The following is a 17,094-nucleotide window of genomic DNA, read 5'->3' on the forward strand; positions in this document are numbered from 1 at the left end:
CACAAATCATGCAGTGCTAAGTTTTTAAAGAATCGCTTGCCCCCTGCCCAGTAGGTCCTGAAAGACCTACATTGGCTTCCAGTATGTTTCCGAGCACAATTCAAAATGTTGGTGCTGATATTTAAAGCCCTAAACGGCCTCGGGTATACTGCACCTGAAGGAGTGCCTCCACCCAGCTCAGAGGGCCTTCTGGCGGTTCCCTCACTGCGAGAAGCAAAATTACAGGGAACCAGGCAGAGGGCCTTCTTGGTGGTAGCACCTGCCCTGTGGAACGCCCTCCCATCAGATGTCAAGGAAACAAACAACTATCTGACTTTTAGAAGACATCTGAAGGCAGCCCTGTTTAGGGAAGCTTCTGATGTCTGGTGTTTTATTGTGCTTTTAATTCTGTTGGGAGCCACCCAGAGCGGCTGGGGAAACCCAGCCAGATGGGCAGGAGATATATATATATATATATATATATATATATGCTTTCGTAGATTTTCACGGGTACAGGAATGCAGGTTTTGGTGTCCTCGGGTGTCTTCCCGTGTAAAAGTTGGGGTGTCTAGGCGACGTTTCGACGAGGTCTCACTCGTCATCTTCAGGCTGGTGCTTTCGGCTTCTTGTTACTGGAACAGAGCGGGATCTCAATGTTTGAGTTCCTATAAATACTGTAGAGGGGGTGTGGTGTCTAGCCTCCAATGTTCTGGGCAGAGAGGAAGTTCCCAGGCTAGTGTGCCTTTTCTTCTTTTGTTCCTTAATTACTTGAGAGATACCTTGAGTGATTTCTTGAGTGATATCCTGAGTACCACTTAGGTGGGTCATTAGGTGTGGATTAGTTGCTAAAGTCTTTGTGTCTTGACCTCTTGAACTTTGTGAAGAGTTTTCCTGAGAGCTCTGTTCCAGTAACAAGAAGCCGATAGCACCAGCCTGAAGATGACGAGTGAGACCTCGTCGAAACGTCGCCTAGACACCCCAACTTTTACACGGGAAGACACCCGAGGACACCAAAACCTGCATATATATATATATATATATATATGCAGGTTTTGGTGTCCTCGGGTGTCTTCCCGTGTAAAAGTTGGGGTGTCTAGGCGACGTTTCGACGAGGTCTCACTCGTCATCTTCAGGCTGGTGCTTTCGGCTTCTTGTTACTGGAACAGAGCGGGATCTCAATGTTTGAGTTCCTATAAATACTGTAGAGGGGGTGTGGTGTCTAGCCTCCAATGTTCTGGGCAGAGAGGAAGTTCCCAGGTTAGTGTGCCTTTTCTTCTTTTGTTCCTTAATTACTTGAGTGAGAGATACCTTGAGTGATTTCTTGAGTGATATCCTGAGTACCACTTAGGTGGGTCATTAGGTGTGGATTAGTTGCTAAAGTCTTTGTGTCTTGACCTCTTGAACTTTGTGAAGAGTTTTCCTGAGAAGATGGCTGTATTGCACTTAGTTGTGCTTTGGCTTGGCTTCGTGTATAGGGGCGAGCTGTGGTTTTGTGGCTTGTGTCAGCCAGATCTGTGTAGGGATTGCAGGGGGGTGCAGCATCCGGAGGTGCCACCATGGATTGGCTATTGGATGGTGTCAGTAATTCATCTGTGGAGAGGGTCTGGGTTTGGGTCTGGTGTGGTTGATTGGTGTTGGCGTTCTGTGTGCCTCTGGATCTGGTGTCAGTTTTTGTGGGGAGGGCTAATTTCCACCACACCCCCTCTACAGTATTTATAGGAACTCAAACATTGAGATCCCGCTCTGTTCCAGTAACAAGAAGCCGAAAGCACCAGCCTGAAGATGACGAGTGAGACCTCGTCGAAACGTCGCCTAGACACCCCAACTTTTACACGGGAAGACACCCGAGGACACCAAAACCTGCATTCCTGTACCCGTGAAAATTCTACGAAAGCATATATATATATATATATATATATATATATATATAATTTTATAATAATTTTCTCAGGACATGGAAGTGGCTCTGAAGGATTCCATTTAGGAACTTTCCCCAGCACTATCTAAGAATGCTGAGGATTGATCCAGAGAACTTCTGTGTGCAAAACAGAGGCTCTTTGTTACTGAGATGTGGTCCTCCCTCCTGTAAATTGGGATTGGGGCGAAAAGACAGTGTTGCAAAATGGATTTGGGTCTAAGTGATGGAGAATGACAGATATTGGAAGCATCCATTGTTTTACAGCTTGAAACATCCTCCCAAACCCTGCTCCTGAACAACAAGGGAAGATGTACCTTTGCAGGCGTCCCCGTGCCCTCCTTACCTGTGAACTTGCGCTGGTCCAAGAAACTGTGTATGAACTGGGAGTCGCTGAAGAGCATCTGCTGCAGCCTTTCGGCTCCAACGTGATAAACGGTGTTGATGAGCAACCGCCCCGGCAGGTCCGAAAAGAAAGCGTCCACCTCAGCTTGAGGAGAAGGAGAAAAGAGTTTAATAATAATAATAATAATAATAATAATAATAATAATTTATTATTTATACCCCGTCCATCTGGCTGGGTTTCCCCAGCCACTCTAGGCAGCTCCCAACAGAATACACTCATACCTCGGGTTGCGATCGCTGCTGGTTGCGCCTTTTCGGGTTACAGATGCGCCGAACCCGGAATGGGTTACTTCTGGGCTTTGCGCATGCGCAGAAATGCAGAATCGCGTCACACACATGCACAGACGCAGCGCTGCAGGTTGCGAACACTGCAGGTTGCAAACATGCCTCCCGCACAGATCACGTTTGAAACCCGAGGTTCCATTGTATTAATAATAATAATAATAATAATAATAATAATAATAATAATGTGATTAAAAAATCAAACATTAAAAACTTCCTAAAACAGGGCTACCTTCAGATGTCTTCTGAAACTCAAGATAGTTGTTTATTTCCTTGACATCTGATGGAAGGGCATTCCACCACTACTGAGAAGGCCCTCTGCCTGCTTCAAGTGCAGCAGGGGCACCGCTAGGTACTTAGAAGAGTCAGGGCACGGGGGCCCATAACACAAATTTGCATATTATCTGCATACGACAATTCACACACACACACCATTTAACAGAGAGTGGGGGGGGGGAGGCTGCCCTCACCTTCATCTTGCGTTGAGGAGGAAGAATTGCTCATGTCCGTGGGGAGCTCCTCACTGGGGAGTGGGTCCCCCTCCAGGGGGGACATTGGCGGCCCTTGTGGCAAATCGTCCCTGGGAGGCTCTGTTGCTGAGGTCACTGTGTGGCTGGAAGAGGCATCCACTTGGCTGTCAGTGTTCTCATCTGGGTCCTCTGCCAGCTGGGAGGAAGTGGATGGGCACAGTTAGTGACACACTTGGGGAGTTTGCTCTTTTTCGAGTGGGCAAAAAATTATCCAAATGTTTTCCAGACATGGGAATACTGGCTGCGTATTTGGCATTGAGCATCAGCACCTGACATCTGGCGGGGGGGGGGGTGGAGGGACAGCAGCTGATGCCTGATGGTATTTTGACAGCTTGCATGCAATAGAAGTCTGGATGGCATGAATTGGAATGTAGTACAGCTAAATTTTTGTACAGCTGCAAATTAAACGCAGATCATGGAATCCTACATACTAACAGCAAGCATGCTCTTTGGGAACCTATCCATTCTTATGTATCCAAAATTCAAAATCCATGCAGAGATATCAGGGGTTGGGGGACACAGCTAAAAGAGGAATGAGCTTGCTCAGTGCTGCAGAACAGCGACTGATGCTGGAGAGTGTGAAAACGGAAAACCAAGGAGTGGAAATGGAATGGAGTACCTTGGAAAAGGGCATGGCTGGGTAGCTTAAATCTTGAGCAGCTGCATTGAGCAGTAACAATTTCTTAACCGTTCTGCTTCCCTACCTCTAATAAAACTCATGTATCTCCTGTGGAATCCTGACAATCATTTTTCTCTTTCTGTTTTTTTTTTTTAATATTTATCATGACTGCTAACAAGTTTTATTGTGGCACCTGATAAAATGGACTCTAGCCCATGACACAATAAATCTGTTGTCTTTAAGGTGCCACAAAGTTCCTTATGGCGTTTGTTATTAACAAAGCTACCTCCTTTGGAAACTTGAGGTAGCATATTTTCTTACAGGCTCAGAGCATATCTAAACTACTAGCACATCAGTCGTAAAACAATCTTAGCCTCACGGCTTCATGCTAAAGAATCCCAGGAACTGTAGTTAGCCAGAGTGCTGGCCATTCTCGAGACAAGATCTCTAGCTCAGTTTCCTTTTAAGGGGAGGGAATGTGTTCTGAAGAAGTTCAAAAGCCTGTCATTTTCCTGAAACGTCTTACATTATCGGGAAGTAAAATCATAAAACTATTTTAGCAGGAAGTGTTTAGGTATGTCAACTTCATTTTGAGGGCTCCCTCTGGATGCTATTCTTGCACATTTCCCAGCTCTGTAGGGCTTGACTAAACAACAATTACAGATACAGAGAGAGAGTCTTTTTGGCCATGAAAAAAGCAATCTCACAGAACTGGACTTCTAAAAATACTCCAGATCTTGAAACATTTATCTGTTTTGGCAGCAAGCAGGGAAGGAACGGTTTTATTACGTGAGATAAAATCCCTTGATCTGATTTAATTTGCACTCATTTCCTGGACATGTTTTATTTTAATTAGTGAGGAAACTTTCCACGGTCCTCCACTTGCCTCTTCCTACACCTTTACGTGTATTTCAAGCTTCCTCAAGGAACCATTCCTTTGTTGCTTGGGCTACAGCAGAACCCTTGCATGTTGCAGAGCATTCTGGGGGAAGATTCCAGAATGTTCTCTGCTGCTCCAGAGACCAATGGGTGGGAAACACAGAGAGGCAGATTTTGGCAAAAAGGTACAAGAAGAGACGTTCAAATGGCCCCCATATCCGAACCCCACCATCCTCACCGAGGTGGTCCCGTCACTACTGCTGGCCAGCGAGTTGATGCTCTGACTGGCGTCCCTTTTGTCAAGGAGAGGGCTGGTGTCCAGCTTGAGGTCCGTGCTGCAGCGGGAAGTCAAGTCGCTCAGGTCAATGACATCCCCAGTCTCTTTCGGGCTTCTGTTGGAAAGAAGAGCCAGGGAAATGTAGAGACAAGAAGGAGGGAGGGTTCAAAAAGAAGCCCTGGGCGAAAAAGGCTGGCCTAAAAAAAGGAGTCAGAAGGCACAAGGGCCCCCACCCATATCCACAATCAACTTAGTGGCAACTTCAGCCATTGGGTGGGGCTGACTCAGCATTCCTGAGCCCGGGTTTGCCAACTTTTTTGGGGCCTTTGGGCACATTTGCAAACTGGAGGAACTGTTGGGAACACCACACACAAACACAGACTGCAGCATATTCTACTGAAGGGAGTTGCAGTCCAGCAAAGCCTGGAAGGCCACATTAATGGCCTCTACATTAATGGTGTGTGAATGCTCTCTTTCTCTTGCGCACACATTATCTTGGGAGAGAGGGAAGAGACTTTCTCTTACAAGTGAGAATGTGGGCAAAGCTCGGACCACACCTTGATTCAAATTTGGTAGGGCCTCTTGGAAGGGGGATGAGACAAAACTGCTGCACAAGCACGCCCAGGTAAGAGGCTTGGAGCAAGCAGAACTAGGAGAAGGATCCTCGCCTGAGACTCTGAAGAGGTGCTGCCAATCTGTGCAGTCAGCACTGGGCTAGGTGCACCCATTAGCCTGACTCAGTAGAATGTAACCTTGTATTTTATCCTATCTCCCCTGGCATCCTTGTAGTTACACTGCAGTCAGGGTGGGGACGCATTATGGTGTCTGCAGGGCAGTGTACACTCACCCCAAACCGTTGATCTCATCGATGGGAGAGACGTAATCATCATCCTCACTGGTGAGGCCGAGTTCAGAGCCATAGCATTGGTGGACAATGTGCCAGAGCTCTTGAGGGGACAACGTCTGGGAGGAGAGCACAGCATTAGAAAAGAGAAAAAGCACTGCAGTTGAAGAGCTTGGATGAACAGGGCAAAATCAGTCCAGGCTTATCTGTTTAGTCCTGACACAGATACATGCAACACATACCCCCCCCCAATACAGTCTAGAACCCAACATTAAACATCTGGTTCCTATTTTCAGAAACTGGGCAGAGGCTTCACTCACACAGAGACAGGGACATACAAGAAAAAATAAAAAATAAATGACAAGATCTGAAGGTTGTTTCTGCAGGAGCAATGGGTCCGTTCTTACCTTATCCAGGAGCGTATTCTGCCAGAGGCGGAAGATCAGCATGAAGCAGCGGTCACGGGCCCCGAAAGAGGTGAAGAAATGCTGGGAACGGCAAGTGAAGAGAGAGCCTGAGATCAGTGCCCCAAGATCAGTGGGATCAAGGTGAATATTCATAGCTTCTACCTACAAGTTGTGCGCATGCTGTCGTTGCACAGCAGGGCTGAGGAACCTGCAGTCATTCAGATGTTGTTGGGCACCAACTCTCATCATCTGTGGCCACTGACCATGCTGGCTGGCACTGCTGGGAGCCCAACAACATGGGGAACCCAGTATGGGGGATGCTGATAAAAGTGCAGAAAGCAAGTGTTGGTATCATCACCTATCAACCTCAAAGTTTTGCATTGCTTGGATTATCCTTTGCAATACTGCTTGCCATGAGACATAGGGGCGGGTGGGAAATGAGTCGACTTGATACCATTTGATCAGACAGGTTATGGGGTTCCATTCACCTGCCAAAATGGCCCACCAGGGATCGGGGATCCCAGGATCTGGCCAGCCAGCTCATGTCTTTGTCTCATCTCAATGTCATTATCAAAGTTCACCCTTTTACTAGCCACACTTGTGCTCTGGACTAATTGCCTGCAATGACTACATCCTGATAGCTGTCTATCAACAGTTGATAAGGTCAGTTAGAATCCTGAGATCCACAGGGCACATGAAATGAACGAGACTTCCTGCAGAAGGTGGTGGACTCTCCTGCCTTCGAGGTTTTTAAGCAGAGGTTGAATGACTATCTGTCAGTAATGCTTTAGTAGAGATTCCTGCATTGCAGGGGGTTGAACCAGATGATCTTGGGGGGTCCCTTCCAGTTCTACGATTCTATGATTCTACTGTTAAGTACAGCAAAAGCAATTAAATGCTATTAAGAGGCAACTAGCTCACATGAACTGTTCCAGAGGCACACCCGAGAGTCACCCGATGTTCTTTTCCCTTTTGCTTTTGCGGGGCATTGCCCCTCTAGCTGAGATAACGTATCAGAAACAGGGACACAGGAGATGTCTAGGAAAATAAAAGGCTGCACACTCTGCAGACATTAATCTCTGCGGAGCACAGCCTGTCCAGACACTGATAAAACTTTAGCTGAAGGGTGGGGTGAGGAGGACGGGAACTGTTGGGTCAGGGTGCAAACCAGCAACTGTGGGCTGGAGGCGAGGCCTAGGGCTGTGAGCTTGTTTTGAACAGGAGGAGGCAACAAGGCTCATCTCTCACGTCCTGTGCCCTTGCGCTTCTATGTTTGCTGGGGCACAAAGGTTAGCAGGAAGTGGAGCACACAGATATGATTAGGATCATATCCACTGGCATGAGATTCACACTGAGAACAAAAGTCCAAGACCTTAGGGAAGCAGGTCAGAGGAGGAGGAGGAGGAAGAGGAAGAGGAAGCCGAGGGCAGGGCACTTCCTAACAGCTCCCCTTCACAGCTCCAGAAACCAGGTTTTCCTCATGCACATGTGCACTCATGCACAGCTTCAAAATGGCCATTGGAAACTCAGTAATGTTGGGAAGGGCACCATGACTGGAACTGTGCAAAGCAAGCTGCAACTATCACACAGGGAGCAGAATATCAGCTGGCACAGGGGTGAGCCGCCTTCCACCTTACCAGGTGGGAACACAGCTCAGTGGGAAAGTGCAAGCTTTGGATACAGAAGGTCCCTGGCATCTTCAGAAATAGCAGGTGGGAAATATTATTAGATTGGCTGGCCAGCAAACACCCCCACGGGCAAACACTGACAGGTAGATGGTGCTACCACAATGTTTACCATCTGATGTCATGGTGATGCCGAGCAACTGACAGGTAGGTGGCTCCGTCCACCGGTCAAAGTTGACCTGCAGGGTGCGCGTGTGGAGATGGAGGTCTTATTTCAGTTTTGCATGCCGTATACCGTCTTACTGTATTTTGGTGGAAGTGTGGCTTGTGACTATTTAAATAAATAATATAACAGCGTGTCATAACGTTTACAAAGCAAGAACGTACGCTGAAGATCTACAAACAGCTGCAACCCAAGAAATTTGTATTCGGTGATCTTAGAGAACTGCATTCTTGGCTTAAGAATTTTAGAAATTATTATTGTCTGCTAAATGTCTACACCGCCCTTTGTCTAAAGATCACTAGAAATGCCCAGCTCGATCACACCAAGGCCTACCTAGCCTAGAATTATTTGCAAGAATCCCAGCTGCTTCACCAGAATTGGCCACTGGTCCTTTCCTGTTGGCCACTGTTGGAGCCCCGAAAGATCTTTGGCCTGTTCCAGCAGGTGCCTCCTTTTATGTTCTAGGCACCTGGAGAGCCACAGGTTCTCCAGTCCAGCTCTGGAATGTGCATAACACGGGAGTCAGCCCAAAGCACACACACACACACCCGGCTCACCTTCTCGGTCTCTGTGCAGATCTGAATCGCGTTGGGGATCAGCTTGGCCGTCTTCTCCTTCCTGATGCATTTCACCTCCTTCAGTTGGATGGAGATCTGTTGCGGACGAGTAACATAACAGGGATCAGTGGCAGCAGGGGGGAAGGCAAAGGGGCTCACCTGTGTACCTGACCCATCTCTCCCTAGGCTACCTCGCCAAGGCACTCACCGTGGTCTCCCATCGGAAGATGTTGCTGTAGAAGCAGATCCAGTTCTCCGATAGGTAAAGGCGCCCTTGAAGCAAGATGTCACGCTGCAGCGCACAGGAGTAATCTGAGGAGAAGGGAGACGTCAGCTGCTGAGAGCAAGTGTTTGGGTTCAAGGCAGAGTCGGGGGGGGGATTGGGGGAGCAGCAGCAGGCTTGTGAGGAGACCAATCCTGTTGATAAGTGGGATGAAGGCCACAGCTGCTGGGCACTGACCCAAGGCTGTTCTGTTTTTAATTTTTAATTTGCTTTTCTGTTACAATTCAGCATTAATACATAAACTGTTACATTCAAAAAGAAATAATAATAAGAGTACATCTTTTCATACACTTCCCTCACCCTCTTTCCATGGTTTCCTATCTAGTCCCCACCTATCCACGTCTTCTTGTTCTTCTCAGTTTTCTCTCTCTCCCTCTCCTATCTCATGATATAACTGAGTTATTCTCACCCTGATAGGTTAATTATCTTGCTATAATGGTTTTTCATATAGTCTAATGGCCAATCCTCCTTGAACCTTTTATCATCTCAGCTTCTTATTATGTCAGTCATACCAGCTAATTCCGCGTATCCCGGCAGTTTACGCTGCCACTCATCTTTTGCTGCTCTGTTTTCATTTCATTTTCCAAAATATATTGCTCTGCCTTACTGTTTTCTTTTGGGGTAGGTTGCAATCACATAAAAACGCAGCGACACAGTGACTAAAGCTGCAGTAACAAAGCAGATGCAAAGCTTGGTTAAAAACAGCCCACGTCTCTAAAAAGTCTAGGTGAAGAAAAAAAACTGGTGCCTAAACAATAACAAAGAAGGCATCGCCTCATTTCAAAGGGAGCTCCCCATGTCAGGCTCAGCAGCCAGAAGCGCCCTCTCTGTGGTCACTCCCCTGCCTCACATCTGACGTTGGCGCACCCAGAGGAGCGCGTGGGCAGGTGACCTCCATTTACTGGCAGGTTGATACGGGAGCAGTCAGTCCTTTAGAGCACTTATTCTAGAGACAGGACATCAGAATGGTTGCAGGTGACTAAACAGGACACTTCAAAACCAGAGGCTTTAACTGATTTAATAGTTGTTCCATTGTTCTGTGGATAAAGGACAACAGTTTTGTGAAGGACTCTCTAACCTAGGAGTGGGAAACTTTCTTTCTGCCAAGGGCCACATTTCCTCAGGGGTAATGTGCTAGGAGCCATGTGCTGGCAGTGGTTAGGACGACTAAAGCAAAAACTGGGTGGGACACCCCTTTTCTCCTTCTGCAACCCCTTTCTCGTTCTCTCCATCACTCCCCTTTCCCTTTCCTTATGCCACCTCCCTTCGTGTGTGTGTGTGTGTGTGTGTGTGTGTGTGTGAGAGAGAGAGAGAGAGAGAGAGAGAGAGAGATCCCATTTTCCCTGCCTCTCTCCTTTTCCCCATTTCCCCCTTTCTTGATACCCACATGAAATTAGGCTAAGGGTTGCATTTAAACACACACACACAACTCCCAGCATCTTCATCAAACTACAGTTCTCCGGTGTCTTGGGGAGCAAGTCTACTCTAGACCATTAAACTGGCACTCAGCTCATTTGTAAGCTTTTTTGTGCTGATTGGCACAAAGAGGCAATTTATGAGGTGTCCAGAAATAGGAATCAGCAAGCCTGCTAGTGCAGAAAAAAGATATGTAGGAGAGATCAGGCTGTGAATAAAGCGGGGGTGTCACAATGAATTTCTCTTCCAACCTGTGAACGGGGCCAATTGGATCTATACTTACAGACGGGGAGGGTAGGGGCTAATCTAAATTCCAACTATAATTCCTTTATACATTTTGACAGGAGTGGAATCCTCAGCCAGGAGAACTTAAAGGATGGACAGGAAAGACAAGAGAACCTAAAATGCAAGAAACTGCAAGGAAACCTCTCTCACATCCTAATCATGACACATACGAAATTAGAAAAGAACACGTTCTACAAAATGATCTCTCTCTCACAGCCAAAGGCTAGAGCCTTCAGAGACTAACTGCCTTTGAATGTGCATTATGTCAGGCATGCTTAAGTTTGCACCCTGGTTCTGGGCCAAGAGAAGTGAAGCGCACAATCTTTGCACAATCTTTTAAAAATGCCAGTCAGGTAATAATATTGCAAGGGAGAAAGATATTTCAATTTGCACTTAAAAACAACAACAACAAAACCATTTATCTCCCCTCCTTTGCACACAATGGGACAAGTGGATTTTGCCCTCCCTGTGCTTTCAAATTCTCCAGAAATCATAACTCTGCACAGAGAAGCATCAAACCAGTTCTCAAATAAGTCTTTGGTCTCATCATGCATTTAAAGCATGTTGCTTCCCCCCAGAGAAGCCTGGGAACTGCTGTTTGTTAAGGGTACTGGGGACTGTCATGTGCTTTAAATGCATGCTGTGGCTGTCACCAACTCTGATCTCCTCTATCATCTACTGCAGCAAAGACAGAGTTTGTGGAAGCCCTCAAGAAGTTGCTGTCCTTCCATCTTCCTTGGCCCCATGGGGACTGATGGGAGTTGGAGTCCAACAACACCTGGAGGGCCACCACAGGCTCCCCACCCCAGCTCCACACTATCAACCATCACATGTAGGCCTGCTGATACACCTCATTCACCACCTACTTTGGATCCCACCGTTTGGCATAGCGTCCCTGCACCGCCCTTCTCCTCCTGTCTCTCACCTACAAGAAGCCGCTCCGTTTCAGGCAGTCCCTTGAAGATCCTGCGAAAATCCTCGTTGCGCTGCTTGTACGTGGGGCTCAGCATCTGCCAAAGACAACCAGGCCCTTCAAGATGGAAGTGTTCCCTTCCTATCCCTCCCACGGGACCCTCGGCCCAAGAGGCACCCAGCTCAGAAGAAAACTATCTATGCCCACTTCCAGCACCATGCAGAGAGCTGGAGGCAGGAGCTATTGGTTTAGCAGGGCCATCCTATGGCATGGGATAAGAGAGCAACTGGGATGACTTTTATTTTCCCATCAACGGCCTCGGCCCAGTATACACAAAGGAGTATCTCCACCCCCATCATTCACTGAGGTCCAGCTCCGAGGGCCTTCTGGGAGTTCCCTCACTGCGAGAAGTGAGGTTACAGGGAACCAGGCACAGGGTCTTCTCGGTGGTGGCACCCGCCCTGTGGAACGCCCTCCCATCAGATGTCAAGGAGATACAGAACTACATAACTTTTAGAAGACATCTGGATGAAGCCCTGTATGAGGAAATTTTTTAATATTTGACATTTTACTGGTTTTAAATATGTGCTTTAAGCTGCCCAGAGTGGCTGGGGAAACCCAGCTAGATGGGCAGGGTATTATAAACACCACCACTATCACCACCTTAAAAAAAGAATGCCACTCTTCCTACAAGGAGCCACAAACAGTATACACAGGCCTCCCCATTTTATTCTAACAACCCTGTGAGGTAGGTTACGTTGTGAGGTTAGATGGCTCAAGGCCACCCGCCTGTGGCTCACAGCTGAGTGAGGATTTCAACCTGGCTCTTTCCTCTATTTTAAGTCCAGCACTCTAACTACTAAACCACACTGGGGCTGTGTAATTAGCGGCTTAAAACACAGCGGAGGTCATTATTTTCCTCAGTTTGGATCAAAGCTGGTTTGGGGGAGGGGGTGAATGGATCAAAATGCAGTATTTCGTAAGAAACAAGGGGGGGTGGATAGATAAGGCTTGTGGCTAACCTCATGCACACACCACTTCCCAAACCTGGGGTGGGAGTACACTAGATGCAGAGTAAACAGGAGTGTGTACACAGCCTTGCTATCTGAGGCTGCCGAGACCTGCTGGTTGGAGTGGAGGGTCTGGGTGGGGGTGGCAACTGATAACCTCAGGGGATGGACAAAGGGCCCCAGAGCTTACAGAAGAGCTTCAGAAAGGAAATGCAATGCACTGCAGCCAAGCCAAGCTGTTTAGGGGTTGATGTAGTAGAAGGATGAGAGAGGAGCAAGGCAAGACCAGGCTGCGTTTTAAGCTGTGTACATAGACCCAGTGTGGTGTAGTAGTTCGACTACACGCACCCTGGAGGTAAAGAAGCAGAACCGAGGAAGGAGGGAGGTGGTGGGGTGCTAAGCAAAAGTCAAGAGAAGTAGGAAGAGCGAGGCATCTCACTTACTCTGTCCAGAGGGAGCGTCTTAACCCAGGGAGCAAGGGCAGCAGGCGAAGGAGGTTTCCAAGCAGCATCAGCGTGGGTTGCAGGGTGGGCGCACGCAAAGGAAGACAGCAGCAGCGCTAGATTCAGAAAATTCAGCAAACGCGCTGGCACAAGAATGGACAGGTTGCAGCGCGGGGTGGAGAAAGGGCAGCGCGCCAGCAAGAAGGCAAGGTGCAGGATTGGTGCGATATCATCAGCACAGAAAGCGGGGGTGGATGGGTCAAGAACGGGGCTGACAGTGGAATGGGGGGGGGGAGAGCGGGGAGCGCGGCTGGCAAAGTGTCAGCGGAAGGATGGGGTTAAAACAGCAGAAGCACAAAAGAGGAAGATCGGAGAGAGGGAGGGAGCAGGCTGGGGCAAGGGGGTGGGGTTCTCGCAGGGGCCCCGAGGGTCATGGAAAGTGCTCGGGAGGAGGTCGGGGCGCGCTTCCTTTTTCGCAGGGGTCGGATCCCGAAGGGGGGATATGCAGAAGGGCCGGGGAGGAAGTAAAAGTGGGGGCGCAGAGGAGAGTGAAAGGAGGGCGGCGGAGGAAAGTTTCTGGAGCCCATCGAAGACGCGGAGAGGCCTCCCCCAGGGACAGCTCCGCAGCTCCTGTTACACCGCCCAGCCATTGGCTACGGGTGCCTGGGTGTCACTTACAGGAAACAAAAGGGGGCTGGGTGTCAGGCTGCAGTTAACCATCTCCTGCCCACGTGGGGGACTCTGCCCCCCGGCGAAGGGGAGGCGACCTCCGCCGGCCCGCCTCAACCCCGGCGCACCGCTTCACTTCTGAAGAATTCCTCTTCCGGAAGCCATTGCAAAACACACCGAGAGATAAAACTCAGCGGCGAGGGATTCACGCTCTGCACGTGCGCAGAGACACCGTCTTGGTCTTTCCCTACGTATTACTGTACTAGATTCCCGTCGGTTTGGTACTGAAAACAAGATTCCGAGGCTGAGCCTGCCTTCTTCGCTCGAAGGATTTTTTTTTTTATCTCGCCCCCTAGAAAGGTTCCCAGGGCAGCTTACCCAAAGAAGTAGGAAGAGTGATAAGAAAAAAATAAGACGTCGATTAAAAGTTTAGGTGCGAAACTCGGCAGCGGCAATGGCAAAACGGGTTCGATCCGCGTATGGGGCAGCGGCATATTCCTGCATTGCAGGGGGTTAGACTAGATGAGCCGCAGGATCCCTTCCAACTCTAGGATCCTGTGATTCCCTGGCCATGCCCTCCACATCCGCTGCTCTTTGTTCTACGCTTGCTGCCAAAGCAGAAAGGGAAATATATATATATACACACCTATAAGATTGGGGGAAGGAGGAATAAGAGATAAGATTGCGCCATCTTGCAGTCTTGTCTAGCTAAACCTTGTTCCCCACCACCAGCCATGCCCCTCCCCAGTGCTTTTTTTCTTTAAAACCTTGTTTAGGGGTACTCTCATTTTCCTACTTATTTAAATACTGCCCCTCAATGAGGCCAAACTTAGATTCACAAAATGTTTAGGGGTATGCGTGTCCCCCCCCCGAAAAAAGCACTGCCCCTCCCCTTTGCCACCCCTCAAATGCTTGTGCATTTCATTCAATGAGACTAGCCAGATCTGCTCATGGAGCAGAATGGGGAGAGGGCTGTACCACTGCAGGCAGGGGTACATTTGCACACCTCACATTTTAATGTCCCTACATTTGAGTGGGGGAGGAATATGCCACAGCTAGAAATCTACCATATCAATGAGACAGAAAGGTTCTAAGCCAGTCATCTTCCCTGCTGTGCTAGGTTTCCAACTGCAAGGAGCATTTGTTTGTTTACATACTCAGATTATTCCCATGCCTGCGGTCTATAAAAAAGTGCTCATCGTGATTAAAACATGGTTTGGGAATATAAATAGACTCCCAGTTTAAAGCACTGATTTATTTCCTACACTGCCTTTTAGGTTCCAGAATATCCTCTCCCTCCCTCGGGTTTGAATCCCCACTCAGTCATGAAGGGCCACAGGGTGAATTTTGAGCCAGTCACAGCAACCTCTCTGCCTACCAACCTCACAGGGTTGTTGACAGGAGCTCCAGGGATGAAGGGATGCAAGATGCTGATTCAGATAGGAACCACAACAGGGCACAAAAGGGCAGGGCTTTAGGGCAGACATCCAACAGGGATGGCTTATGATATGGGGCAGCTAGGACCTAATTTAATAACCTCACTGCAACACTGCCCACTGGGGTCCCAAATCTAGATTCCTCTCCCCACCATCACCACCAATGCAATGCTTGTTATTTTTTAAAAAATAATATTTCGATTGCTGTTTGTGTGAACAGTGTCACATTTAGAGTGGCCGTAAAAGTTTCATAAGACAAGGAACTACAATCGTCGTTAAGTAAATATTACTTAACGGTAATATTTACTTAATATGACTTAGTATTCGTAGAGTTTCTTTGTGAACCAAGGCTTTTGGCGCAGTGACACCAGGGATCGAGAACACTGTTCCTATTGAAACCAAGCACTTGCCATCCGGATATTTCATCACCAACTGGAAATGTATTTGTATCGCCAAGGACTTTTCATAGGATTAATGTAACTCAGTACTGATCCATGTGTACAGTGTTCTATGATTTTGTAATTGCAGTTTTACGACGTTTCAATTATCTTATTGTTCAATGCCTTGGTTTTTATTTTTTTTTAATATACTTTAAAAATAGTAATGAGTGGGGGTGGAGGAAGTAAAACCATGAAAGCAAACCCATGAAATGCTGGCCACACTACTCCAAAGGTTTTGGACTGAAATCCTAATCACACATATTAGGGAGTAAGTTCCATTGAACTTAATAGGGCAAACCTCTCAGTAAACAAGCACAAGGGAGAAAGTTCATACAGATGGATTTCCCAATGACAGAATTAGCATCCCGGGGGGGGGGGGATTTTTGGAAAATCAGCAAAAAAAAGTTCAACAACTTTTTGTGTTGATATTCACTTCTGGAAATATGGCTCCAACGTGCAATCCTGAGGCACGCACACACACACACACTCAGAAGCTGGCCCTGCTCTGGGGCTTACTTCTTAATAAACTCCGTGTTTAGGGTTGCAGTCTTACAAACGTATACACCAGGCATAGGTAACCTCGGCCCTCCAGATGTTTTGGGACTACTATTCCCATCATCCCTGACCACTGGTCCTGTTAGCTAGGGATCATGGGAGTTGTAGTCCCAAAACATCTGGAGGGCCGAGGTTGCCTATGCCTGGTATACACTATACATTTAAAAGCACACAATTTCCCTCAAAGGACCCTGGGAACTGTTGCTGGGTTAAGGGTGCTGGGAATTGCAGCTCCCTGAGGGGTAAACTCCCATTCCCAGGATTCTTAGGAGGAAGTCATGTGTCTTAAAATTACAGTGTGTGCGCAGCTTTAGTCACAAATAACTTTAAGTGGCATGAAGGCCGTGAACTGAGATGCGTGCCCTTTCCTGCTCTCTCTTTTTGGATGGATACCAGAAGGGCCTGCCTTTTCATACGTTGGCAATATTGCTATGCACTTTTAATAGCTTCTTAATGGCCCAAAGCTGGAGGCGTTCTATTCTTGTGTACACCCCAATGGAAGAACAAAAATAACAACTTACACTGTACCAGCTCTGCATTTTCTGAAAGAAAGAAAAGAGAGAGAGAGTTAGTGTAAGCCACATGTTAACCTGGGGTGATGAACTTTTTTTCAGCCCAAGCATCACATTCCCTTCCATGCAACATTTCAAGGGCCACATGCCAGTGGCCGGCGGTGACACAGGCAAAAGTGGGCAGATTAACTAATGCAAAGTTTGCCTTTATGCAGTAGGGCAATTCCTGCACACAGTTGCCCACCCCTCTCTATCCTCCATCCAAACATGTTCAAGGACACATCAGGGACAGACAAAAACACAAAGTGGGAGGACAAAACAGGGCCAATGAGGGGTGGGCTTCAATCAGGAAAGGGCCAATGTTCAATTTTATGCATGCCCATTAATTTTAATTACATAAGTATTCATTACACAGGTATAAGATGTAATTAACTTTAGTATTTTAATTTCTGGTGTATGAAGAGGAGCAGGGGGAAGCCACTTTGTGCTAACAGAAGTCCTTGCGCTGGTTTATGCTAGTTAAATACAGCCTAATAATTTTAAAAGAAAACCAAACAGTGGTCAACTAAACAATGCCAGCGGAAACAGAA

The 17,094-nt window shown here is 47.6% G+C and overlaps 1 protein-coding gene and 1 long non-coding RNA gene across 8 annotated transcripts in view; one reads left to right on the forward strand and one right to left on the reverse strand.

Moving 5' to 3' along the window:
* Positions 1-17,094, reverse strand: part of GRAMD1A (GRAM domain containing 1A) — a 54,938-nt gene that overhangs the window by 15,679 nt on the left and 22,165 nt on the right. For 5 of the 7 annotated variants that reach the window (XM_083751055.1, XM_083751054.1, XM_083751056.1 and 2 more), the window contains 9 exons: positions 16,514-16,534; positions 11,452-11,536; positions 8,751-8,854; positions 8,543-8,638; positions 6,138-6,218; positions 5,734-5,849; positions 4,848-5,001; positions 3,052-3,247; positions 2,241-2,384 (listed from right to left, as the gene is read on the reverse strand). In XM_083751055.1, coding sequence (XP_083607181.1) covers positions 2,241-2,384; positions 3,052-3,247; positions 4,848-5,001; positions 5,734-5,849; positions 6,138-6,218; positions 8,543-8,638; positions 8,751-8,854; positions 11,452-11,536; positions 16,514-16,534 — 997 coding nt within the window. Of the gene's footprint in view, positions 1-2,240; positions 2,385-3,051; positions 3,248-4,847; positions 5,002-5,733; positions 5,850-6,137; positions 6,219-8,542; positions 8,639-8,750; positions 8,855-11,451; positions 11,537-12,461; positions 13,618-16,513; positions 16,535-17,094 lie in introns of those variants that run through there. The other 2 variants (XM_083751058.1, XM_083751057.1) reach the window with 2 other exon arrangements.
* Positions 4,079-11,439, forward strand: LOC310850091. Its single transcript, XR_014567216.1, has 3 exons — positions 4,079-4,794; positions 6,117-6,278; positions 10,586-11,439. It is a non-coding gene; the product is annotated as an uncharacterized lncRNA (long non-coding RNA).

This window comes from Podarcis gaigeae (assembly GCF_964106915.1).
Source record: "Podarcis gaigeae genome assembly, chromosome: 8".
Lineage (NCBI taxonomy): Eukaryota > Metazoa > Chordata > Lepidosauria > Squamata > Lacertidae > Podarcis > Podarcis gaigeae.